We start from the raw sequence: 27,763 nt of genomic DNA, 5'->3' as shown, positions 1-27,763 counted from the left end.
TTGGTGGCTAAGCCTTGGCCCCACACAGGGAGAGGAAGGCATCTGTGGTCTCTCAACGCTTTGAACTCCCTGAACCCAGTCTGATCCCTGACCAGCTAATGGAATCAGAATTTAATGCGGATGTCTGTTTTCCTAGGAGAAGGGTCCACAGCTTCATTAGGCTCTCTAAGGACTAGTGATAGTCTTCTTTCTAGCCACGGTTCTTAGCTGGCCACTTGTGCAGGGCTCTGGGTAGGCAACACATCTACAAGATGGGAGGGCAGGTTGCTTAGTGTCAGCCTGTGCAAGCTCAGTGGCCTTGGAGGGAGCAGGCCAGAGGCTCTGAGCATCTAGCCTGTTGTCACAACTCCTATGGCTGCATCCTTCTTAGCACAGACTGCAGGCCGTGATGTTCTCACAAGATGATCCTCCTACCCCAGTGTAGTTTGCAATAATCTTCTGTTTTGTTTTCCTGTGTGTGTTTTCAAAAGGTTGGATTCTGGGTGACAGGTATAAACTAAACCTGGTTCCAGATAACTGGTTTGTGACCTGAACACAGGAACTGAGTCTCTGTAGGCCCACCCAGCAGAGCAGAAGTTTTCAAAAGACAAGCGAGGTGGTAGAAGGTCATGCTACCTTTGTGGTCCATCAGTCACACACTGTCTCTGCTTCCTCCTTCCTCCTATTGTCATTCCCTGAAGCATGACAGTCTCTGAAGCCCAGATTACAGTGTCAAGCGCAGAGTCTTTCTGGCTACAAGTGGCAGCACATAAATAAATATCCTCCCTGACCCCGCCACTCCTACATATGCTGCTGGCTTCCAAAGCCTCTATGTCCAGTGCTGAAACCTCCAGAATCCACATATCCCCTGCACCTCTGTCCAGACCTCCAACCCTGAGTTCCAAAACCCAGTGTCCATGCTGACCTACTTCCCACTGAGGATGCCTAGCAGCCTCTGGGGCTACGTCTAGAGTGCCTGTCACACCTGTTCTTCCTTCTAGTCCAGCTTAGGGATGTACCAGAACATCCTGGGTTTAGTTTTAGCTAAACATCTAGACGCTTCCCTTCCTGTTCCTCTCATTTGTTCCACCCTGTCCATCAGGAAAACTGCCAAGCCTACTTTTCAAACACATTTCCCACCCTGCCAGCTCCTCAGTCTCAGTCCCTTCTCCCCAGCCACCCTGACCCTCTCCGAAGTCCATTTTGTATGGAGCTACCCTTTTCCCCACCTTTCTTCATCCCTAAAATAGATATGATGCTGCCAACCCTCAGACTAGACACCAGCAAGCTCTCAATGGTCTGACATAAGGTGAGCACAGAGCCTGGCTACAGGAGCACTCTTATTAGCCACAGTGGCTTGACCCTTAATCCTCTGTGCAATCAGTCTCCTCTATAGCGCTGCTGTCTCCTGGAAACCTGCTGGCTACTTTGTTGTCTCCTATTAAAGTGTGTCAAAGTGAGAGTTACATTTATGATCTGCCTCTTTACCTCAGAACCTGTGGGGACAAGCCCAGGCAGGTACTCTAGAAATGTGGGTGACTGGCACTTACTCTCCTGTTGCTCATTGTGGGGTGCACAGTTACTTAATTTAGTACCTGTGAGCCTAGAAATGATCGTTGAGTCTTTAGGGATAGCAACACATTAAACATGATATAGAAGGGAGATCCCAAGGGCTGAGAAGAGCCTCCTGGAGTGGAGTGGGCATGTTCTCCTCAGGCCCAGGTTCAATGTTAAGTTTAGAGGAAATTCACTACATGGGAATTGCCATCCACACAGCTTTAGTAGGTAAGCCAGGAGACTCAGCCCAGGACAGGTCGCTCACTAGGAGATTCCATCGCCCTACAGGAGCAGGTTGGAAAGGCAGAGGATGACTTTGCCTGGCCTGCACTGCCCCCCTGTGGAAGCCCATGCTATGGCAGCCTTCCTAGGAGAGAAGGTCTGCACCTAGATCTACCATGGTCATGATTCTGATTGCTGAGCCCTTCCTGCCTCCCATGCCTCCCCTGCCCAGAGTGAGCCCTGCCTTGGATAAGAAAAAGGCTCTGGGTGAAGGCATCTGCAGCCTCATGGCCATTACCACACGACTCAGCTCCCAATCTTTCCCAAGGGCTATCTGTCCAGAGGAACTGGGAAGAGAGGTTTCCATGGATACCTCTTTTGTATATCAGGTACTCCCCAAACGGTGGCCTCACACAGTTTTCCTTGGGTCTTTGCTACAGTCTCTTGCACCCAGAAAGATCTAGACCATTGGCTTCATGAACCACTTACCTGGCTGAGGTGAAGACGCCAATGCCACTTCCGAAGCTGGAGTCACAGGAACCACCTGGACCTCCTGGGGAGGAAGAGGAACAAGGTGACACTGAAGCCTGCTTGCTCATTTGTAGAAAACACCCTGGTCCCATCACCCATACTTCTATTTTAGGCTCCTGAAAAGGAATCCAAGGACCCAGTGCTTCTGCAGTTAGTGCTTAGGGAATAACAGCTAGGTATGAGCATGTCTACCCATGGGGCTCTCACAACTGTGGACACTCATACCGAATATAACTGGGACATTTCAGAAGGGCCTGTAGGCCCAAGGGCAGTGGCTGTGCATGAATTGGGTTATTTAACACTTTAGCCAGCAGGGAATGCAGGCAAGGTTCACAATGAGACATGATTTCATATCCACCAGGAAGGATAATGTAAAAAGGAAGAAAATCGTTACTAAGGGTGGGGAGGAGCACAAACTCTTGCGCATTGCTGAGAAATGTGAAATGGTGTCGTCCCCGTGAATAAGGCTGGCAGTTCCTCAGAAGTCCCACAGTTATAGGCAGCCCAGCAATCCTGCTCCAGAGCGCCACCCAAGAGCAATGGAAAGCTGTATCCCACAGAAGTTGCAGTTCATGGCAATGCAGTTACCTATCATAGTAAAAAGGTGGAAACCGCCCCAATGCCTACGTGTGGATAAACAAAATGAAGCATTACTCAGCAATCAGAGAAGAACAAGTCACAGAATGGATGAACAGCAAAGACATGCTGAGTCAAAGAAGTCAAATTCCAAAAGACTATATACTCAGATTCTATTTTTAGGAAATGCCCAGAACAGACAAGTGTGGAGACAGAAAGTAGATTAGAAGTTGCCTAGGGTTGGAGCATTTGGGGGAGTGTAGTATAATGAGTAAGGGCTTCTTTTAAGGTCATTGAAAATGTTGTAAATTTGGTTGTGATGATTATACAACTTGATGAATATACAAAACATCAATAAAAGGGTTAAGAATGATTCTGGGAAAGAACTGTGACCTTGCACTCTGCACATGTCCCTCAGTATGTGGCCAACTCAAAACTTTACTATACTTAGCTTTCCGCTGCTGGCCCTAAGCAGAACAGGACTGAGATAATTCTGACCTTTTTCTTTTGGCACCTAATTAAGTTTCCTAAAGAGCCAAGACATTGTGCATCTGGAAGACTGCCAATAGGACTCTCTTCTGACCCCAGTTTTGGCCAGAAACTGGTCACAGCTGAGAGCATCAAAGAAAGGAGGAGGGGAGTCGGCAGTGTGAGGTGCTCAGATATAAGGTCAATATCACCAGTCAGTACTTAGCCAATGCAGCCCCAACAGGATGCGCTGCAGACAAAGGACTTCTGCAGCATCCTTCCAAAGCTCCTTTAGCACACAGGGAAGAAACTGTAAGACAGACTCACGTGGAGACGTGGTCTGCAAAGTGACTGGCCAGCCCTTCACAAGTGCCACAGATTGGAGGTCATTCAGAGGACAGCAATTAAGTGTACCATGGAGTTTTAGAATCAAAGGGACAGGAGGGGAAATTGGGGACAGTCAGATTAGGAGTACAGTGGAGTCAGCAATGTCCTACCGAAGTTCTAGACAGCTCAGAGAATAATACAAAAGGAGCTCTTTATTCTTCTGCATTTTTCTCTACACTCAATTATTCTTTAAAAGTGATTTTTTTAAACTTAGGATAATCTATAGACTGTACACAGTACCAGTATCGTGGAGATGAGAAACTGAGGATAAAAGACATTCCATGACATGTTATCAATCAAACAGTATCAGAAGCCTGGAATTTTTCCAGAAAGCCCTATACACACATTGAGAGAGAGAGAGAGAGAAAGAGAGAGAGAGAGAGAGAGAGAGAGAGAGAGAGAGAGAGCGAGCGAGCGAGCGAGCTGTCTAAGTTTCTGCCTGGGATCTTTGTCATAGTCATCTGTTTTCTCTCTAAATCATCAGTGCTTCTCAATCAGGCCTGAGTTAAAAATTTATGGACATGGATACATGAAGAAAATTTCTCAACCAGACCAACAAACTTCATAAAGAAAAAAAACCTGATAGGCTAAATGAAATTGGAAACTGAAGCCCCCCTGCTTTACCAGAGGCCTCTATAACAAAAATCCCAAGTAAGCCACCACCTGTAGACAGTTAACACTCCCAACCAACCCTCCCTTGTCACCATAATCCTGGCCTATAACTCTGGAGGAAGCCCCCATTCCACGAGAGTCTACACCAACACCCAGAACCCCAGGTAAGACCCCAGCCTGCATACTGTCAATACTCCTTCAGTGCCTGGCCAACCTACCCCAAACTCCCCTCCTCCCCTTGTTACCATATCCCGGCTCCCAACTCTGGTGGAAGACACCTGTTCCATTAGAGGCCAGAACCTGTTCCATTAGAGGCCCAGAACCCTGGGTAGGCTGGTTGCCCGTGGACTGAACCCACTTTCTCAGTGCTTGCCCAGCCCACCCCCACCAGCCCTCCCCTCACCCTGCTGGACCAGAGGACATTCAGGCCACCAGAACCACAGGTAGTCCGCCAGCCCCAGCACTGCACTTAATTACACCTATGCTTAATCACCCCACTCCTCCCCATCACCATATCTCAGCTCCCAACTCCTCTAGTGGGCCATGGCTGGACCAGAGACTTCACTTGCTGCCAAAACTCCAGCCCCAACTTGGGTAGAGACCTTCTAATCAATCACAGGCCACTCCAACCAGAAGACCAGAGAGGAAACAAAAAACCAAGGAAAAAAAAAACATCCATCCAACAAAGATAAACCAAGAAGTCTGTACCAAGACCTATAATTACCCCAAACCCAGATGCCTGGATGCCAGTGCAAGCACAATCAACAACAGCCCTGGCGACATGTCTCCACAGAGCCCAGTTCTCCTGCTACAGCAAGCAGGAGTATTCCAACATAGCTGAAGCCCAAGATAATAAACTTAAAACCAAATTTATGAAGATTATAGAGGTCCTTAAAGAGGAAATGAAAAAAAATCCCTTAAAGAAATCCAGGAAAAACCAACTAACCAACCAACCAATCAACCCAACCAACCAACCAAACAACAAAAAAACAGAGGAAATGAATAAATTCCTTAAAGAAAACTAAGAAAATCTCAGAGTAACTTTAACCAAACAAGTGGAAGACTTGTATGACAAGAACTTTAAATCTTTGAAGAAAGAAAGAAGACACCAGAAAGTAGAAAAATCTTCTATGCTCTTGGGTAGGTAGAATTAACATAGTAAAAATGGCAGTCTTACTAAAAGCAATCTACAGATTCAATGCAATGCCCATCAAAATCCCAACAATATTCTTTACAGATCTCTAAAGAACAGTACTCAACTTCATATGGAAAAGCAAAAAACCCAGAATAGCCAAAACAATCCTGTACACTAAAAGAACTTCTGGAGACATCACAATCCCTGACTTCAAACTCTAATGCAGAGCTACAGTACTGAAAACAGCTTGGTATTGGCATAAGAACAGACAGGAGGACCAATGGAACTGAATCAAAGACCCAGATATTAATCCACACACCTTCGAACACCTGATTTTTGACAAAGAAGCAAAAAATATCAAATGGAAAAAAAGAAAGCATATTTAACAAGTGGTGCTGGCATAACTGGGTATTAACATGTAGAAGAATGAAAATAGACCCATATCTATCACCATGCACAAAACTCAAGTCCAAATGGATCAAAGACTTCAACATAAAGCCAGCCGCACTGAACCTTATAGAAGAGAAAGTGGGAAGTACACTTGAACGTATTGGCACAGGAGACCACTTACTAAATATAACCCCAGCAACACAGACACTGATAGAAACAATTAATAAATGGGACCTCCTGAAACTAAAAAGCTTCTGTAAAGCAAAGGACATGGTCAACAAGACAAAACGACAGCCTACAGAATGGGAAAAGATCTTCACTAACCCCACATCAGACAGAGGTCTGATCTCCAAAATATACAAAGAACCCAAGAAATTGATCATCAAAAGAACAAATAATCCAATAAAAAATGGAGTACAAACCTAAACAGAACTCTCAACAGAGGAATCTAAAATGGCTGAAAGACACTTAAGGAAATGTTCAACATCCTTAGTCATCAGAGAAATGCAAATTGAAACAACTCTGGGATTCCATCTTACACCTGTAAGAATGGCCAAGATCAAAAACACTGATGACAACTTATGCTGGAGAGGTTGTGGGGAAAAGGGAACACTTCTGCATTGCTGGTGGGAATGCAAGCTGGTACAACCCCTTCGGATGTCAGTGTGGTGATTTCTCAGAAAATTAGGAAACAACCTTCCTCAAGACCCAGTAATACCGCTTTTGGGTATATAGCCAAAGATGCTCAATTGTGCCACCAGGACATGTGCTCAACAATGTTCATAGCAGCTTTGTCATAGCTAGAACCTGGAAACAACCTAAATGCTCCTCGACCAAAGAATGGGTAAGGAAAATATGGCACATTTACAAGATGGAGTACTACACAGCAGAAAAAATAACGACAGCTTGAATTTTGCAGGAAAATGGGTGGAGTTAGAAAACATCATTTTGAGTGAGGTAACCCAGACACAGAAAGACAAGTATCACATGTACTCACTCATAAGTGTTTTTTAAACATAAAGCAAAGAAAGCCAGTCCACAAATCATAATCCTGGAGAACTAATGAGGACCTTAAGAGAGACATACATAGATCTAATCTACATGGGAAGTAGAAAAAGACAAGATCTCCTGAGTAAATTGGGAACATGGGAACCATGGGGGAGGGTTGAAGGGGAGGGAAGAGGCAGGGAGTGGAGCAGAGAAAAATGTAGAGTTCAATAAAAATCAATAAAAAATATAAATTATGAAAAAGAAAGCTAAGAAAAAAATCAAACAGTTGAAGAAAATAAAACTGTTCAAGCCCTGAAAATGGAAATAGAAGCAATAAAGAAAACACAAACTGAGGGAATCCTGGAAATGAAAAATCTAGGTAAGCTACAGGAACTATATACACAAGTATCACTAACAGAATATAAGAGATGGAAGAGAGAATCATAGGCACAGAAAATAAGATAGAAGAAATAAGTACATCGGTCAAAGAAAATGTTAAATCTAGAAGCTTCCTGACACAAAACACCCAGGAAATCTGGGACAGTATGAAAAGACTGAACCTAAGACTACGTCAGCTGGCTGTGGTGCAGCCTTTAATCCCAGCACTGGGAAGACAGAGGCAGGTGGATCTCGGTAAGTTCATGGCCAGCCTGGTCTACAGAGTTGAGTTCCAGGATAGCCAAGATTATAATGTAAAACCCTGTCTCAAACAACAATGAACAACAAAAAAGGACCCCCCCCACACACAAAAGAGAAAGAAAAATAGGAATAAGGACAAGAATTCCAGCTCAAAGGCCCAGAAAATATTTTCAACAAAACACACCCAATCTTATGGGACACAATGAAAGCGATGCTAAAAGGGAAGTTCATAGCACTAAGTGCCTACATAAAGAAACTGGAGATCTTATACTAGTAATTTAACAGCATACCTAAAAGCTCTCTCTATATATATTAAAAAAGCAAGCTTACCCAGGAGTAGAAGTTCTAGCTGGAGCAATAAGACAACTGAATGAGATCAAGCGGATACAAACTGGAAAGGAAGAGGTCAAAGTATCGCTATTTGCAGATGATATGATAGTATACATAAATAATCCCAAAAAATTTACCAGGAAACTCCTACAGTTGATAAACACCTTCAGTGAAGTGGATAGATATAAGATTAATTTAAAAATAAAAATCAGTAGCCGTCCTATACACAAATGACAAATGGGCTGAGAAAGAAATCAGGGAAACAATAGCCTTCATAACAGCTGCAAACAATATAAAATATCTTGGAGTAAGCCTGGTGGTGATGGCACACACCTTTAATCCTAGCACTCAGGAGGCAGAGGCAGGTGGTTTGAGGCCAGCTTGGTCTATAAGAGCTAGTTCCAGGACAGCTAAGGCTGTTACACAGAGAAACCTTGTCTTGAAAAACAAAACAAAACAAAAATCTTGGAGTAACTCTAACCAAGCAAGTGAAAGACTTGTATGACAAAAACTTCAAGTTTTTGAAGCAAGAATCTGAAGATGATATCAGATGATGAAAATGCCTCCCATGCTCATGGATTGGTAGAATTAACAAAGTAAAAACGGTCATTTTAGCCGGGCGGTGGTGGCGCACGCCTTTAATCCCAGCACTCGGGAGGCAGAGGCAGGCGGATCTCTGTGAGTTTGAGACCAGCCTGGTCTACAGAGCTAGTTCCAGGACAGGCTCCAAAGCCACAGAGAAACCCTGTCTCGAAAAACCAAAAAAAAAAAAAAAAAGAAAAAAAAAAGTCATCTTACCAAAAACAACCTACAGACTTAACATAATCCCAATAAAAATTCCAACATAATTCTTTACAGACCGTACAAAGGCAATACTCAACTTCATACGGAAAAAAAAAAAAAAACACAGGCTAGCTAAAACAATCCTGTTGGATAAAAGAACATCTGGAGGCATCACCACCCCCATTTCAAGTTATACTGCAGAGCTATAGTAATAAAAACCACAGTATTGGCATAAAAACAGAGATTAATCAATGGAATTGAATTGAAGACCCAAACATAAATCCACACACCTGTGGACACTTAATTTTATTTTTTTATAAAGAAGCTAGAAATACACAATGGAAAAAAAAAAAAACGTTTTTAACAAATGGTGCTGGTCCAATTGGAAGTCAGCATGTAAAAGAATGCCAATTGATCCATAACTATCAACCTGCACAAAACTCAAGTCCAAGAGAATCAAAGACCTCAATATAAAACCAGATACACTGACCCTAATAGAAGAGAAAGTGGGGAACAGCTTTGGACACACTGACACAGGAGACTTCCTGAACAGAACACTGATGCCACAAGCACTAAAACAACTATCATGAAATTGAAAAGCTTTTTTAAAGCAAAAAGGGCACCTTCAAGAGGACAAAATGGCAGCCTACAGAATGGGAAAAGATTTTAACCAACTCCACATCTGACAGTGGGCTAATATTCAAAAAAAGTAAGAAACTAGACATTAATAAACCAAATAATCCACTTAAAAATGGTATACAGATCTAAATGGAGAATTCTCAACAGAGAAACCTCAAATGGCTGAGAAACACTTAAAGAACTGTTCAACTTTCTTAGACATCAGAATGAAAATCAAAACTACTTTGAGATTTCATCTTACACCAATCAGAATGGCTAAGCTCAAAACACAAGTGATAGCTCATGCTGGCGAGGATGTAGAATAAGGGGAAAATCCCTCCACGGCTGGTGGGAGTACAAACTTGTATAGCCAGTATGGAAATCAATACGGCAGGTTCTTTATCACTGAGGAAGTCAGAACAGAAACTCAAACAGGGCGGGATCCCTGACGGCTGGATTTCATCAAGGCATGTCCTCAACTGAGACTCCTTCTCAGGTGACTAGCTAGTGTCAACTGACACACAAAACCAGTCAGAACAGCAGGCTAGGCTCCTAATGGTAGGACTGGGACATCAATCCACCATAAAACCTTGGACCTACAATCTGTCCTGTCTGCAAGATGAGCTGGGGAAATGGTGGCACAGAACTTGTGGGAGCGGCTAACCAATGACTGGCTCAATTTGAGGCACATGTTTTGATAGGGAACCCATGTCTGACACTGCCTGGATGGCCAGAAACTGGAAGCTAGATGGCCCAGAGACCCAGGAGAGGACCAAATAATGACTGGTCAAAAAAAAAAGTAAACAAAATGATTCCTAATGATATTCTGCTATACTCATACATAGTCCGAGCAACATCAGAGAGGCTTCTTCCAGTAGCTGATGGGAACAGATGCAGAGATCCACAGCCAAACATTAAGTGGAGCCAGGGGATCCCCAGAGAAGAGGAGGAGGAAGGACTGCAGGAGTCAGAGGAGTTGAGGACACCATGAGAACACAGCTCACAGAATCAACTAAGCAGGGTTCACAGGACCTCACAGAGACTGAAGCAACAAAGACAGATCCTGTATGGGTCTGAGCTAGGGCCTCTGCATATACCTATGATTGTGTAGCTTGGTATTCTTGTGGAATTCCTACAAGTGGGAGTAGGGGGTGTTTTTGACTCTTTTGTCTGCTCTTGGGATTCTTCCCTCCTACTGGGGTGCCTTGTCCAGCTTTGATATGAGGGTTTGTGCCCTTCCTTCCTCCCTCCCTCCCTCCTTCCATGTATCAGTGTTTTGTCTGCATGTAATCTGTTTGCCACATACGTGCTTGGTGCTTGTGGAGATCAGAAGAGGGCATTAAATCCTCTTCTGAAGGATTAAATCTGAAGTTAAAAATGGTTGTGAGCCACCATGTGGGTGTTGGGAATTGAATCTTGCTCCTCTGCAAGAGCAGCCAGTGCTCTTAACCACTGAGCCATCTTCTCCAGTCCTGTGCCTAGACTTATTGTAAGTTGTTAGGCTACGTTGAATGGCTACATCTCTAGGAGGCCTCTTCTTCCTTCTGAAGGGAAACAGAAATGAATCTGGGGGATAGGGGGAGAAGGAAGGTGGAAGGCAGTGGGAGAGGTGGAGGGAGGGAAATTACAGTCAGGATGTAATGTATGAGAGAGAGAAAATAAAAGAAGTTGAAAGCTGATTAAATGTGGGGGTCCTCTTTCCCTCTGGGCCTGTTGGCTACCAGGTTGAGAAGGGAAAGAGGCAGATGGGGTAACAGAAAGCTTTGGTGAGTGGCTCATGAGCACAAACAGAGACAGCCCTCTGGGAGAGATTTTAGTGAATCAGCTTGGCTTTATTCCAGAGTATAAGAAATATATAAGATTGGAGAGCCTGAGGACAAACCCTAATTTGCATTAAGTAGCTGCTCCTCTCACAAGGCTTAGCATGTGACAGTAGGGTCATATAGCAGAGCCCCTAGTACGTCTTCTCAGCAAGGATCTGTGCCAAGGGTCAAGCTTAAGGTGACCCAGGTATCTGGTTTTAGAGACAGTTTTTACATGTGGTCAGTCCTCCAGGCCCAGGGACAGTTTCCAGATAAGGGAAGGTAGAGTCAGGAAGTTCCGCTGGAGGGAGGGAGCTCTGTTTTGCTGAGCTTATTGAGATAAGCTGCTAGGCTACAGGGAGGCTGTGACCTCTGACCAGCCAGCAAAGACTTCCAACAATTAAAAAGGTGCTGGGAAGAGACATTTACAATGCATTTCACTGTGAGAACTAACATTCAACACAGGAAACAGTCCTTTCAAGGAAATAAAAGACAGGTTGGGACGTAGCTTGGTAGTAAAACATCTGCCTAACATGAATATAGCCATGGATTTGGGCTATTGCGTGCCCATGTATACACACACACACACACACACCACATACGCACACGAACATGCACACGCATGCATACACTAAAAATATGAAAGAAGAGAAAACCAAAAAGAGGAAACAATACAAACCCCTCACAGAGCAGTCTTTCCATTGTTGCAGCAATGCTCACATAGCTGTTAGGGCTGACAAACGGCCAGCTCATCTACTGTGACAGGCCTACAGTGTCAGCACTGTCATTGCTCTCATCACAGAGGTGAAGAAAGCAAGACAAAGTCAGAAGACTTGTCCCAGGGTCACACAGCTGGGCATTAAGGGGCCAGCGGCCAGACTCAGGGCCCTGTGTACAGCATTCTGAGGATGGAAGGCTGCTACACGTGGCTGAGAGGATTGTGGAGTAAAAAGTTCCTTTTACTCATCAGGGCAGCGGACACTTAAGAGATGACTCACAGTCCCATGGGAGCTCTGGGGGCTGAGGCTTCTCCATGCTGAAAGTGCATATGCAGCCACTGGTCTCCCTTAGGGCCGGCACAGCACTATGCGCTCAACGGAAAGTGCCCTATTCTACAGGTCCCTTGCACATGCTAGGCAAGAGTTCTGACTGAAGCCACACCGCCAGGTCCTCATCTTGTCTTTAGCTGGACTTCTATAAAGAAGAGCTGTCCCTTCTTGGTCATTCATTCATTCAGTTATTTATAACAAACACTACAGAGTCATGGATTCTGTGACGACAACCATTGTTCCTACTGCTTAAATGTTACCAGCCTCGACTTCTTAAAAGTTTTAAAGTTTACAAAAAAAATCTTTTCTGAAAATTACAAATTAAGTGTTTGGCCTATTCCAGAAACAGCCTATGGTCCCTCTTCCTCCCTGGTAAAGGGGATCTTTATTTCTGTGTTAAATAAGAGGCCACACTGCCACCTGTCTTCTCTAGTCGCAGAAGTGGAGGACGGCAGGCTGTGGCAGCAGGCCAGGTCTGTCCTGGAGTCAGCCTTCCCTGTGCCATGTGCACAGGGCCTGGAGGCAGGTGAGACGGAAGCGCAGTGAGTGACGGAAAGCAGACTATCAACAGTCGGTCGCGATCCATACCTGTGAAGGCCACCCTCCTCATCTTGTAGGAACCCACACGTTTGTTAGAGCACCAAATGTATATTTCAAATTCCCTCAGGGGCATCTCCACTTCCACTCAGCTATCTCTCCTTCTGGGTTTCATCCATAGTGACACAGACAGACAGACAGAAAGATATAGACACACAAAACTTGATAGGAACAACGTTGCCACCCTGCAACTCAAGAGGCTGGCACAGGAGGATGCAGAGTTGAACACGAGTTTGGAAGACAGCAAGGCTCTGTCTCAAGAAGACAAACAGAAGGGATAGAAGGACAGATGCAAACAGAAACTCACCAGAAGGCAAACGCTACAGGAATGTCTATTGAAGGCCAGGTCTGCTAAAGGATGTTACACCCAGTTACTTATAGGGAGGTGGTTTATGGGAAGACAGAACATTTGTCTAATTTCCTGTATCTTTTCCAATATATTTTTTTGTACACGTATGTGTGCATGCAAATTTTTTGCATACATATGTACATGAGTGACTGTATGTGAGTTCACATGTGTAGACAATCTTGTGTTTGCATATGTGAGGCCAGAGGCTGACACCAGGTGTCTTTTTCATCTTCTATACCTAGGCAGGTCTTCTGCTGGTCTCCAGCAAGCTGGAACTCATCAGTTAAACAAGTCTACCCAGCCAGTTGCTCTGGGGATCCTGTTTCTACCTCTCTAGAACTGAGGAGTGCCACCATATCCGCCTGGCTTTTACATAAGTCCTGGGGATCCACCTCTTGACCTCACGCTTTACTGACTGAGCCATCTTTCCAGTTCCGACCAGTTTCTTAAAACACGCAATTCAAGGGAGAAGACAGATGGTAATATAATGGACGTTCAGTCAAGTGCACTGTATGCAGTTCGCTCATGACTCAAAGTGGAAAACCAAACCAAAAAACCCAACAACAACAACAAACAGCAAATCCATGGGGAAATTTGAGCCCTAACTGGATACAGGATCACATTAGGAATTCTTTTCTTTTTGCTGAGGTTTGCTGAGGTATAAGGACCAAATGGTGACAACTTTTTATAAAAGGAGCTTTTCTTGTTAAGAAGCTCACATCTCCAGGTGAAATGAGGTGGTGTGGGACACGTTTCAGACTCGTTCAGAGGGGGAGTAGATGGGGAGATGGAGCTGCAAGATCAGCTGGAGGTAAGTCTTCAAAGAGGTGATGAGGATGCCTTCTGCTACCCCACTCCTTTCACTACTCTGGTCATTTCCCCAGGCTCCATTGATTCTCATCACCACCTACATGTCAGGTTTTAGTATCACCATCTGACAAATTGGCATAGAGAGGTTAAGCAATTGTCCCTAAGTCAGAGGTAAGCATAGGTAAGCACAGAGTGTAGAATCCGGAGATTCTACACTCAAACCACTTGAGTCAGTCTCTCTTTGTTTTTTTTTTTTTTTTTTTAATAAAATTAAAAAAAAAACTATCTTTTTTTCTTTTTTTCATTTTACATACCAATCCCGGTTCCCACTCCCTCTCTTCCTCCTATTCCCTCCCCCATGCAATTCTCAGAGAGGGTAAGGCACATTGCTTTGAGGAAGGACCAAAGCCCTCCCTACTGTATCTAGGCTGAACTCTCCAAAGAGAATGGGTTCTAGAAAGACAGTTCAAGCAGTGGGGATAAATCCTGGTCCCTCTGCCAGTGGCCCCGCAGTCTGCTCCAGCCATACAGCTGTCACCCACATTCAGAGGGCCTTGTTTGGTCCTCTGCTGGTTCCTTTCCTGTCCGGCCAGAGCTCAGGTAAGCTGTTTCAGTGAGTGTACCCATCACGGTCTTGACCTCTTTGCTCATATTCTCACTCCTCCCACTCTTTGACTGGACTTTGGGAGCTCAGCCTACCCACTGGGTTCTAATGACAAAGAAGGATGGATTCATATGCCAGGAATGCATATTTGAAAGACGGGAGAAGGCAGGGAAATGGGTCCTTGCTGAGAGGTCCAGACGGGACATAGCCCTCTGGCCTGTACTAGACCGATGACCTCCAGCACATGTGGCGGTGGAGACAAACATGCTCTATTTTCGTTAGTTGAACCAAAGAACTGGGGGCAGCGCCACTCATGCACAAAGTCCAACTAAGCAAGAGGTTGAGGCAGAAGAACCCTAGGAGCCCAGTTGTTTCAGACCAGACTGAATGGTGCAGCAGGAACCTATCTCAAAAGCAAAAATTCAACCCTCAAGTAAACCAACTAACAGCAGCAAAAGCAACAAAAAACAAAGGAAGAAAATCCTTCTCTCACCCGGTCTTGTTTCTCTGCCCTCCATTTTCAGATAAACCATCAAAAGGATTTTAATCTTTACTGTACCTCCTTCCATCTCAGAACCAGTCGTATCCTACGGCGCCGATGCTGCCACACTGTGAAGGCCAGCACCCCAGTCTTTCTCAGCTTACACAGCTCCAGTTACTACCCTGTGACCTTCGCTTGCCTTCCTTCTTCCCATTTCCTTGGCTGGCTCCTTCGCCTTGTCCCATCCGACATGGTGTGCTCAGGCCCACTGGTAGTCCCCTTCTCTCTCTAACACCCAAGCCCCTGGCATTCCTCCTCAGTGTATTAGTTACTTTGCTTGCCAAGTTCATACAAACATACAAGTTACAAAATACTTGGCAGAAGCAACCTAAGAAAGGACGGATCTAGGTTCATTTTTGAGGATTTCAGTTGTGGAGAAGGCACGGAGGCCAGAGTGCCTCAGTCTGCCTTCACATCAACAGTGAGGTGGCTGGTCATTGTGGTGTTCAACAGGATCATTGTGGTGTTCAACAGGAAGAGAGCCTAAGTGTAGCTAGGCCTTAGTTCTCATAGGTCCACCTCCCAATGACTCACGTCCACTTGCCAGGCCCCACCTTCTAAAGGTTTTCTAACCTGCACACACAGTATCTGCAAGCTGCGAACCCAGTATTTGAAACACCATGTCGGGGGAGACAGTCTAGGTTCAAGCCATGTAACACTGAGCTCCTAGTTCCAGACAGTAATATCAAAGATCCTCATCTGAGCTCCAGGGGAGTGCTGATTTCCTAGTTAAGGTCACATTTCTGTCTTAGAGGCATAACAATTCAGTACATCCTACATTTTCCCACCTTCTCCTGAAAATCTCCTCACTGTCCCTTCCTACTCAGCAGACGGTGACTCCATGCTTCCAGTCACCTGACTCTTTCCCGATTCTACATGTGGACCCCATTAACAAAGGCTCTCTGCTCTGTGATGGCCACTCCCCTCCAAAGGACTACTACAGCCTAGCTTGTGTCATTGCCCTGTGGTGCCTATACTTCCTTTGAAGGTTTTTGACATAGTGGCTGTAGTTCTGCCACGGGTCCCTCTACTCAAACCTGTGATCCCTACAGCATCCAGAGGAAACATTGGCATTCTTTTGGTCCCTCACATGTGCCCCCACCCTGTTGTGCAAAAGACACTGCTCTTTTGGGGTAATGTTCTGGCATCTCCCCTCCACTGGAAACAATTCCCTCCTTCATGCAATGTTTAATTTGATGTCACATTGTCATTGAGGCCTTTTGAGAGGACCCTGTTTAAAATCATGCCTCCCACCTGGACTTTGAAGCTTTCTCTTTCTGTGAAGTTTTCTACAGCATTTATCAGCTAAAAAGAACATTCCTAAAAATAAACCTTAGTATATATTTGTTGATGATTCCTAAGGCTAAATCATTAACATTTAAGGCTCATGATAAATACTGTCAAACACCTGCTAGGCTATTTAACCTCTTCCCTGTTTGCCTCCCAAGAATGGAAGATGTCTGGTTCCAGTCCCTTTCTCATCCTCGGCCTCAGGGCTTCATGTGTGATCCCAGCACCCAGGATACAAACTGCTTCTCCTGGTTTCTCTTATAGGAAAGGCCCTATTTATCCTCGTAGGGCTGCATCATGTTGGTGGGATCAGAAACTGGTATTCAGCAGCAAATTTGGCATCAAAAGTCTTAAAAGTTTATGAATTTATCCTTAGGAAATAATTGCAGAAGTTTGTAAGATTTTGGGCATGAAAGTTCTTTTCAGCAAGGATTATAGGCTTAAGATGGAATTAGAAGCAACTAAGTGATTTATGATAGATTGGCTAAATAGATTAGCGCATTATCTATCTGATGTAATGATGCAAGGTTAGTACATTAACAGGGAGGCAAAGCTTAACAAATAAGGAGATTATAAACTGCATTCCCAAAGACAAAAGACATGTTTGAATGACCTGTCCAGAGACCTACCGTATTAATGTAACTAATTATACAATGCTGGCTAACAGAGAAAGTCAATACATGTTGTGATTTTTAAAATATAGCAGAAACAGCCCTAATATCTATGCACACAAGGGAGAAACAGTCCTAATGTCTACTCATACCATGGAATATAATATTGTTCATCCACAAAAATAAGTTTAGTACTAATATATGCTAACATGGGGAAGCCTTGAAAATATTATGTAAAGTAAAAGAAGCCAGCTCTAATTAGGTACATAACCGCATGATTTCTGTTATATGAATGCTCACAACAGGTAAACCCACATGGCTGAAGGTAGCACAGGGCCGGGGATGGTGGAAATGTTTTGGAACTGGGTAGTATTGATGGTTGTATGACTCTCTGAAGATACTAAAATGACTAAGTTGTACTCTTTACAATAATGTCAAATAAAAACATCAATTAATGCAGATTAGTGCTGATTGAAGTGGAAAATATGCACTACTGTAAATCACTATATTTCTTATGATCCCATTTCTTCGGGTGTGTGTGAAAACAAAACAAAAAATATGCAAGTGTTATACACACAAACAAAACAACACTCGAACCAATCCTACTTGTGGGCGGCGGTGACTCCTGGGTGATGCTGCTACAGTCAGTGCTGTCCTTCTAACATCTCTTCAGGCAGCACATGTTTCCTTTATAATCAGAATGGAAAAACACGCTGTTTCAAGACCTCTGGGAAGCTGGACCTGCCCGCTGCAAGGGCTCCCTCCCCTGGGCCTGGGTATAGTCCCATGCACCCTACCCTGGTGTCACTGTACTCCCTGTTCTGTAGCTGTCCTTACAGGCAGATCTGTGCCTGATGTGCCTGTACTTGCAGGGTCCATAGATGGTGCTGACAAATCCTGCCAAGAGTCAGCTCTGCAAACAGGTGGATTGTACTCCATGCAGAGCGGGGCGGCCACTCTCTACTGGAGATCCTCTGTACAGCTTCCCTTCTCTCTTACCACTTCCTCATTTCAAACCCACTAGGAGAAGCCCCAGCTGAGGGGCTTGCAATGGGAAGACATAGCCATGCTCTGACTTACAATGGTTCTGGCAGACTTTCGACTTTGCACCTCATGCTGCAAAGGTGGTGTTCATGCAACAACTGTGTGTTGTGTCTTCAGTACAGAGTTCACAAACTACACAGAACCCTTCCAACAGGCTTTGTGATAAATGACTTTGGCCAACTGTAGGCTGATGCAGGTGTTCTAAATGTGTTCAGATGCATTTTTGACTCACTATATTTTCAGCCATTGGGTCTGTGACTGCAACCTCATTTAAGTCAGAGAGCGTCCATGTTAAAACAATGCTCCAGCACCTGCTGTGAATAGCATTTGTCACACAAGCAAAAAACAAAAAACAAAACAAAACAAAAAAACCGATTCTGAAACTCACAGTCACCTCACAGGTTAGGTACAAAGGTTACCCCACTCAACAAGTAAGGAAACTAGTGCTGGAAAGACTAAGCAGCAAAGCCAGGTGTGGAAGCTAGAGAAGCTGAGACTGAAGAAAGGCTGAGCAGTTGAGGGCGAAAGAGGTGAAGAGGGCTGAGCCAGGGCTTCTAAGCAGGTTGTTTAAATGCCAGAATCAGTGCTGTGACACCCAAGACACTAGGGTTTTTTTGGGGGAGGATGGGAGTGGGGTCAGGCCAGGCATATTGAGTGCTACAAGGACTCAGAGTCAGGGAAAGGACTTTGCACTGAATATCCCATAAATGGCAGGGCTGATGGGGAGCTGCAGGTGGACAGGACTTGGGGCAGAAGGTACAGAGGAGGGGTTGGCCTGACTGGAGGCTCTGTGGTTTGGGGAGGAAGAATGAGCTCTGGAGGGTTGGGTCTGTGCATGCCTGTTTGATACATGCACACATACAAAGGGGCCTGTCTGAAGGTGCACCACGAGGAGCATACTACTGTGTTGCATATGTGGTGCATGCTGCACCACTGGCGAAGCATGGAAGAGAGACTAAAAGAGGAAGATCAGGCAGGAAGTGCCTACGACAGTCACTTGGTCCTGCCCGGAGTAACAGGAGCAGATGATGGATGGGAAAGGATGGGACAAGCTTGCCCACTGCCTGGCTGGATCATCTGTCTAGTGACTTGCTAGGACTCTGTCTTGGGCATTCTGGAAAAGATTATGATTAGTTATAAGCTGAGCAAGGTTGAGAATAGATGTTTAGCTGTCAAGTGAGACATTCCTGTTTCTAGAAAATACTATAAAGTATGCTGTTCATTTCTTACAATGCCGTTTATGAGTAATAAAACCCAGGCCAAACTGCTGATACGTACCCTGGTTTAGGGTAATGCTCCCTTGAGCAGACAGCTACTTGGAGAAGGCTTTGAAGAACTAGTTAAAAGGATAGAGACTCTGCATTGGCCGGGAATCAAACCTGGGCCTCCCACATGGCAGGGAGAATTCTACCATTGAACCACCAATGCTCCAGCTCACACAGAGCTTTTTAGCTGCTGCCATGACCCACAGAGTGGATCAGCTCCTCTACAGGGAACTCACTGCTGCCACAGAAGCAAACAGGGAGGGGCACAGCTGCCAACTCCTCATACACAGTAACTGAAATACAACTCACACCACAAAATTTTGTTTAACGCAACTTTGCCATTTTAAAATATATAATTGGGTGGTTCTAAATACAATCACAAAGGTGTACAGCCACTACCCTATTTAATTCTAGAATATTTTCACCATTCCCAGAGAAACCAGGATCTGTCCCAAGCAGTCCCAGGACCATTTCCTCCTTGGTCTAAGCAACCACTATTCCACTTGCTGATGGGGATTCAGAGACACTAACTTCCATGTCAAGTCAGAAGGAAGCCATGCAAATACAAGGAAGAGAAAGTAATTCAACACACAAAAAAACAAGATGTGGATTGACACATCATTTTAATTATGTGTGTATGTTAAAAATATAAAAGATATGCCGCAAATCTGACATTGCTTATCTTCGGTGCAGGCAATCCTGCCACTTTGCAGCTTTCCCCTACTGTGCAAATTGTCTAATAAAATGAGAACCATAAAACAAGGGAAGCAAAATAAAAAGCTTGCACACCAGTAAGTTCACAAACTGTCTATTACTGAGCCGTCAGGTCTCTAGAAAGAGCTTTTCCTGTGCAAGGTGTGCATTAACTTACCTAAATTTCCTCTTTCCAGGAGCTCTCAAAAGTGCTCAAGCTACTGCACTGGCCATAATCAAGCCCCAGTCTCTCTAATGGTGGGTGAGAACTTTGCCGATGAACCACACACCAGCTGTGTGCTGTTCTGCCTCTGGTGACGGCACAGCTGAAACCTGATACCCAATGCAGATACTCTACCAGCCAAACCCACAGAAGGAAGCCCTGGGATGTGAGTAAGGCTGTTGTTCCCACAAGGAAGGAACAGCACACACTATGACTATGGTGGTTCTTTTGGCTCCAGCTGCAGGTTCCAGATCCGGCTCTGTCACCCGTGGACTCTGCACAGGTTTTGCATCCATTTACTCTCTGGCTCACTGAAAAGGAAGACATTCTCCACCCGCCCCTCAAAAGATGGTCAGAGACACTGAGGACAAAGGTCCAGGAGGGCAAACTCTATCTCCAATCAACATAAAAAATGGTATTCTTTATTTTACAAATAATCAAGGAAACAATGTAAAGAAAGCCTTTGAAAGGACTGTTTAAAGGCACTGACTAGTGCAGTAGAGATCGCCAGTATTTAATAAACTAGCATCTTCCTGACCCATCCTCCCTGAGAATGGCTAGCACAGGGAGGGCCAGATGCTGAGAATCAAATGAAATGCACAGCTTGGTGCTCCTGCCATGTTCCCAACAGTGACTTGATGGTGGCTAAACCCAGGGAGTTTGTGTAATGGTCTTTGAGGCAGCAAGGGTGAAGAGCATGGACTCTAGGGGCAGCTGTCAGAACCTGAAGGATGGGGCTAACAAAGTACCTGCTTCACCAGACAAGTACCAGAACCAGTCAACAATGATACTGCAAGTTTAGTTCCAGGACTTGTTTCCTCAGCAGCAAAAGTGAAGACTCTGACTCAGGGTACTCACCACTCTCTGTCCCCTCCTGCTTTGGTAGGGAGTCCTCAGGGGTGGGTTCTGTCTGCCTCTGTGCTACAGGCTTTGGCTCATCTGGTTCATCATCCTCGGGAGTGACCAGCTTCATCAGGCTCTGGTTACACACATTGGCCACCTCCTTGATGCCTGTCCACTGATGTAAGGAGCTCCTCCAGGCAAACCACTCCTGAAGCCTGAGACCACCAGTCTTCCTGGTCATGGTCTTCCTTGCCACATGCACCCTTGTGAGATGCTCTTCTTCTCACAGGTGAGCCCTCCTCCACAGGGATCTTTCCCACCCAAGGTACAACAGAATGAGCTCACAGGGTGGGACCTCGGTACATGGGATTGCTCTTTCATATCTGGAAGTAAGCAGGTGAGGACTGGGGACAGCCAGTATTAGCCCGGTGTCCCTTGCTTTCCTAACCCACACTCAGCTCTATCTCCTGCTTCCTAAATGCTAGACCATTTGGAGAAGTGAAGGAGCCTAAGGGAGCCCCTTCCCACTCAGGGTCCCTCCACTTCACAGTTCCCCTCTCCAGAGTAAAGGATACTTTTCTTGCGGTCATCATAGGCCAAGCAGGGTAGGACAGCAGTCAGGATTCCAGAGGAGTAGGGCAGCATTACCCGGCCTGCCAACTGGATGAACTCCCGCATCCAGCACATGGCTGTCAGCTGAATCAGGTCGTCTGGAAGGGGAATTGGTGACTTCTAGAAGGGCTGGCACTTGCATTGGAGAGTTTCCTCCCAACTACCACGCACAAAGTCTAGGCCTGGAGACTGATGCACCAGGGGCTTGACTGCTTCTAGCTATGTGAATACAATACTTCTTGGGTTCTCTGCTTTCTAAAGGTTAGTCCACAGGTTAAGAGAGTGCGGCAATGTTGTGCTGGACTTGAAAAACAGCCATGGTGCTCTACTCTCCCTGGATCCATGCCGCACTGCACTATGACTTGTGTTTCATTTCTAAGAGGAATTCATTTTCCTTTCCTTAGATCCACAAAACTGGCTTCTCTGGCCAATAGCTTGCAGTTATAGTGATGGTGTTGCTGGTTCAAACATAGAACCTATCCATGTCCTATCCATGTCCTATCTCTCTTGGAACCCCCTTCTGATGCCCCATCACCCTATGCTAGTCAAGGACCAGATGTGCATGAGACCATCACAGACCACTTGACTCCAACTGACCCTATACCTGGCTTCAGGGGCATGATAAGGTGCAGCCTGGCCTTGGGAGCAAAACTATTCAGCTGACCTGTAGGTTCATGGCCAGTAACAGGAAGCTGTCGCTGTGACTGTTTCACTGTGGTCTGATAACCAATAGGTGGCGAGGGAAAGGCCTTTCTGACCTCTAAGGACCCTACCTTTACCCAAGGCAAAGCATGTCCATGAGAGCTTCAGAGCAGGTAAAGGGTATTTGTTAAAAGAGAATCTAAATCTCTTTTCTTACCAAACCTATCACTCTACAGCTTCCAGGTACAGAGGCACAGTGTTTCTCCCACCTGGGCTCCCTTTTGCCACATACTGAAGCTTGCATATGAGAGATGGGCTTCTGAGGAGACAGCAGTGACTATAGGGACTCCAAACACTCACCTGTGGTCTGGCAGTGGATCACCAGGATGTTGGCCATCTCAGCAAACTTCACACTGGAGGGGTTCTTCTTAATTTCTTTCAAGAATTCTCCAAGAACCACCTCACACCTACCAATGAGAAAAGGAGGAATGAGCTAGCATCTCAGCTCATTCCTGCTCTGGGTCATATCCCTACACTTGTCAGGACACCGAGCAGAGAAGGGAAGGTGAGCTCTCTACTCCTCCATGGGGAAGGATATGAGAAGAAGTAAAGGGTTTGTCTTGGTCACCAGAACATGGAGTTGTATGTGACAATGGGCACCCAGAGGGATTCTATTGAGTGGCAGCTTCCTGCTCCTTCCCCCACTCACATTTTTCGAATCTCTTTGCCATTGTCACCCAGGATCTGGAAGAGCCCATCCAAGATCTCCGGCAGGTAATCCAGCAGGTTAATGTCCGGCACCGACACCAGAACCAGGATCTGATGGAGGAGGGTGGTGAGAGGGAGAGCTGGGAGACCTGGCTCAGGTGTGGAGCCATCTCCTAATCTCTTCCCCTGGGAAGAGTGAAAAGGACTAGAGGCCTGTGTCACGGCAATGCAGGTACCTTTGGTGGATGGTGCTGGTAGCCATCATTTATCTGCTCAATGTGCAAGGAATAGGGAGTTTGACTCCAACATTATTTGGATGCTGGGGAGAGGGGAATTGATGGGGAAGGCTGGATGAAGCTAGCAGGCTTGCAAAGGTGGAGCTGCTGAATGCAGCACTATGGACTTCAGAGATCCTGGGCATTTTCTAGGACAAGGAAAGAATCCCATCTCTTCAGGGGCAAACAGGACAGGCAGTGGAGACAACACTGGACAAAGTGCTTTTGTTGCTTTGTTTTTTGAGACAGGGTCTCACTGTGTGGTCCTAACTGGCCTGGAACTTGCTTTATAGACCAGGCTGGTCTTGAACTCAGAGATTTGCCTGTTTCTGCCTCTTAAGTGCTGGGATTAAAGTGCTACCATGCCCAGCCCACAGCGTTTTTGGTGATGAGGTTTTTAAAAGTTATTGGGGGATACATAAGACAGCATCTCTTAGCCCAAGGAAACACTCTGTGTGTCAAAGCACATGTGACTCTACCAGAGACTCCTGGTAGCTGGAAGAACCTACCAAGGACTGGACCTTACCCAAGAGATGATGAACTGCCGGGCATATTGGTTGTTAGAGTAAATCCTCTCCCGCAAAAGGGGAATGAAGCCGACCAGGTCAAACCTGTTGCTTTCTGTCACAATGTCCTGTGGGTCAAAGGAGTAAGGGCTATGAAGAACCAGAGCTTAGCCTGCTGTGCTGCTGGCCCTAGGCTGACTTGAGAGTCAGGGAACCATGGAGGGAAACGGCAGAACCAGGGCCAGGTAGGAGAGGTCCCTGGAGAATTGGTATTGTCACAGACTCAAAGTCAAACAAAATGAAAGATGGTGAGGAGAGAAAAGTCAAGAGACCTAAATGAAAGGCAAAACCATACTCTGAAGTCTGGGGTAAAGCCCAGCATCCTGTCATGGGAGGCTAGGGTGGAAGTTCAACTTCATTGCTCTGGCTAGGGTATTAAGACAGAAGATTCTGGGCTGGAGAGATGGCTCAGCAGTTAAGAGCACTGGCTGCTGTTCTTGAGGACCTAGGTATAATTCTCAGCACCCACATGGTAGCTCACAACCAGCTGTAACTCTAGTTCCAGGGGATCTGATGCCCTCTGGTCATCTCTGCAGTGATCAGGCACATAGGTGGTGCACAGACATACACGCAGGCAAAGCTATACACATAAAGTAATAAAATAGACCCCCCAAAACAGAAGATTTTCATGCAGGCATAAAAAAAAAATAGACCCCCCCAAAAAACCCAGAAGATTTTCATTTAGAGGGATGGCACAATTCTGAATTTTGACTGTGGTAATGACACAGCTCTATATACTTGTCATGGAAACTGCATACCAAGCAGTAAGCTTTAATACATATGCATGTACTATATGCATATATAAAATTTAAATGAGAAAAAAACATTTTTCAATGCCAGAATTTCTACTCTACACAGAAGAATAAATTCTAAAAATAAAAGAGGGACAAAGTAGAAATACCTTTAAGAGTCGGTCTAGGAGTTCAGATCCACTTTTCACATTGGGGTCTGGGTCAGCAGCCAACTATGAGGCACCAAAATAGAGAAAGAGGCAATGCTCAGTCATAGTGAGATGGAAGCCAACGGACTAAAGCAAACCAACAGCCAAGATCATGGTGCAGGTTAGAACACCAAGTGGTGTCTTCCCCCAATACCTGACCCTGAGAAAGGTAGGGGCAGGTAATAAGTCAGTCAGCTACAGTGGAATTCCCGTTTGCTCAGGGACAGCTCCCCTCCCCAGCCTGCAAGCTCTGCTGGGGTTCTCAGGCCATGTTCTAACTGGGTCAGATGGTTGTTTCCATTGGCTGCTCCCGGGGCATTCCCATCTTAAAGGGCTTGGTTCCCTCCCAGGGCACTGAGGCAGCAGTGTGGGTAGCATTTAGAAATGTCCATGTTGTTTATTCTCCAAGATTTACAGATTTTCTGGGCCACTATACATTGCTGGGGAGGGCAACTCCTCCAGGCTGAGGGAAGGGCAACTTTAACAATATGAGGGGTGGCAACCCCACCATGGTGAGAGGTATGAAGGAGAGCAACAGGGACCCTAAAGCTCTATGGGGATTTTTTTAAATTTAATTTAATTTTTTTTAAATTTCGAGACGGGTTTCTTTGTGTAACAGTCTGGCTGTCCTAGAACTTACACTGTAGACCAGGCTGGTCTCGAACTCAATGAGATCCACCTGCCTCTATCTCCCGAGTAGTGGGATTAAAGGCGTGAGCCACCACCACCTGGCAAGGGGATTATTCTTTAGCATACCAGGAAAACTGTAATCACTGTCCTTACGAGGGACAGCCTGTGCCATGGAGTCACCTTTGTTACTTTTGCCTGGGAAGTTAGCACTTTTCAAACTACCAGCCTTTCTGTTAATGTGTACAGCAGGCTGATACTGTAACAAAGTGCAATGAAGATGGACAGGGACATCAAGAATATACAGCTAAAAAAATCTATGAAAAATTAGATTCAGACAGTATGTGTCCCTTGTAGCAACATGCTTATCTGTTCTGCTTGCATCTGGGCAGTGCCCCAAGCTCTCGGGGTCTTAGAAAGGCGCGTTGGCTGTTCTTAGTTACCTTACTCAGTCCATCAAACAGAACGTTGAAGTGTGGCAGCACAGCACCCCGGGCCACTTTGACGATGTTGTAGAGGGCCTCGCAAGCGTAGTAGCGCAGCCTACTGTCTGCATCATTAAAGCAGGTCAGCACTGGTTCGATCAGTTCCTTCAGGTAGAGCCCCGAGTCCTGTAATGAACAGGAGGACTAGTTAGAAGGGCTAGGCCCCTGCCTTTGCAGTCAACACTGTCAGTGTCTCTGAGGCCTGGTGCCTCAGAGATGCTCTAGTCATTTGAAGACAGACTCCCAGAAGTGGGTCCACACTATGGGGTCATGGCTGCAAGACCATAAAGCCATGTTTGCTAGTAGTATTATGTATGGAACAATCTTGATAAAATACAAGTCTGCAATAGCTATGCTGGGGCTCAGGTGGGAAGAGATCTGGACACCTCAGTCAGAATGAAGTCCATTTCTGGTGTTTGTCCCTTAGGAGAAAACATACCTTGCCCAGGGCAATAGAGCAGGCTGCCAGGCCAATGAGGCCCCCTTTCCGACTGTGGGGGTGCTGGGACAGGGCAAACTCCTGAGACAGGGTCTGGATCACATGTTTGATTTGCATGGTGTTGTTCTGAGCCACGAAGTCCCGCACCAGCCTGGAGAGAGAGGAGAAAGGGGCTTTGGGACAGGTGAAACCAGGCTGTCCCTGATTCCACAGAGATGACCTTTAAAAAGAGGACTGGGGCAGGTTTTGCTGCTGGCTGGGTCATACCTGTTGACTCACCCAGAGTTTCAGTATTCCTTTATATATAATGCAGTGAGGAAAAGTGAGGCTAGTTCACTTCTAGGAATCTGAGAATGTAAATTAATGTCTTACTAGAAATCAAAAATGCAATGCTTTTTTTTTTTTAAGCTATTACCTATCTTTTCAAACACTTGTTCAGCTTTGCACTCATGCATCCAAGGAGTCCTCAGCATCTGTGCTGGGGACACACAGCTTCATCTGGCTCCAGTCCAGTGGCAAAACTCAAACACAAACAGAAAACTGTAGCAAAATGGAGTAGTGCTACCAGAGAATCAGAACATGTTGCCTACGTCCAGGATGCTGACAGAGTGGTCTCTAACAGGCATTTCCTATTTCCTAGGTAAAGAAAGCCAGGTGTATTAGTCCATTTTGCCTAATACAATGAACCCCCAGGGTCAGAATACTTTAAAGAAAAGAGGTTTATCTAGCTCCCAGGTTAGGAGCTTCACTGGTCCAGTGCAGGCATCAGCTCTTGGTAAAGGAAGGCTTAGCACGTCACTGAGGGGGCTGAGATTACAGATGGCTCAAGGGCTTTTAGGTGGGCGTTGTCAGGTCACAGGCTCTGACTCCAGAAGCAGCAGCCTGTAAGAAGGCTGGGAAAGAACAGATGCACTAAGGCTGTGTCGTCTCCCAAACAGGACAAACCAGCCAGGTGAAGCACGGTGTTTCACCAGTCAGCCTGCAGTTTGGAACACACCCTGAGAAGAGCTCTGCAGACACAACAGAAAACAGCTGGAGCATTGGTGGTTCAGTGGTAGAATTCTCGCCTGCCACGCGGGAGGCCCGGGTTCGATTCCCGGCCAATGCAGAGCTGTTTTTTTTTTTTTTTTTTTTTTTGTGGTCCCTTTCTGCCTTTCTGGTCAGTTTCTTCTGAGAGATCCTGTCAAAGGAGCCAGGCTCCTCAAGCACAGAAAGCCTGAAGCAGCCCAGTCTGGGACTGGGACTACAGATTACTGCTCAGAGTCCATGGAGAGCTGCTGGGCTCTTTAACAAGTATGACTGGCTGTAGGAGTCTGACTTCCTCGCTCCCACCTGAAAGGGGACTCCACAGCACCGCCTTTGGTCTGGGCCAGCTGCCAGCAGGAAGCAGTGTGAAAGCCGAGAGCGGGACCAACAGTTCAACAGGCCCCACATCGCACAGTGGAGGCTCGCCCACAGTCTCCACATGTTTTGCTGCTTACTGAGGGAGTGGAGTTCTTTCCCATCTCAAGGCCTCAAGGCAAATCTACTT

At 45.7% G+C, this 27,763-nt stretch overlaps 1 protein-coding gene and 1 non-coding gene across 2 annotated transcripts in view; one reads left to right on the top strand and one right to left on the bottom strand.

Moving 5' to 3' along the window:
* Positions 1 to 27,763, bottom strand: part of Vac14 (VAC14 component of PIKFYVE complex) — a 112,164-nt gene that overhangs the window by 72,128 nt on the left and 12,273 nt on the right. Inside the window, exons 2-10 of the mRNA XM_057754399.1 lie at positions 26,233 to 26,383; positions 25,752 to 25,919; positions 24,643 to 24,705; positions 23,702 to 23,809; positions 22,902 to 23,011; positions 22,553 to 22,659; positions 21,514 to 21,648; positions 20,954 to 21,106; positions 2,248 to 2,311 (exon numbers count right to left, since the gene is read on the bottom strand). Coding sequence (XP_057610382.1) covers positions 2,248 to 2,311; positions 20,954 to 21,106; positions 21,514 to 21,648; positions 22,553 to 22,659; positions 22,902 to 23,011; positions 23,702 to 23,809; positions 24,643 to 24,705; positions 25,752 to 25,919; positions 26,233 to 26,383 — 1,059 coding nt within the window. The remainder of the gene's footprint in view (positions 1 to 2,247; positions 2,312 to 20,953; positions 21,107 to 21,513; positions 21,649 to 22,552; positions 22,660 to 22,901; positions 23,012 to 23,701; positions 23,810 to 24,642; positions 24,706 to 25,751; positions 25,920 to 26,232; positions 26,384 to 27,763) is intronic.
* Positions 27,270 to 27,340, top strand: Trnag-gcc (transfer RNA glycine (anticodon GCC)). Its single transcript has one exon. It is a non-coding gene; the product is annotated as a tRNA-Gly (tRNA).

Source organism: Chionomys nivalis, chromosome 21 (genome assembly GCF_950005125.1).
Source record: "Chionomys nivalis chromosome 21, mChiNiv1.1, whole genome shotgun sequence".
NCBI classification, from domain to species: domain Eukaryota; kingdom Metazoa; phylum Chordata; class Mammalia; order Rodentia; family Cricetidae; genus Chionomys; species Chionomys nivalis.
Note: the sequence above shows the minus strand (reverse complement) of the source record. Positions and strands in the feature narration are given on the sequence as shown.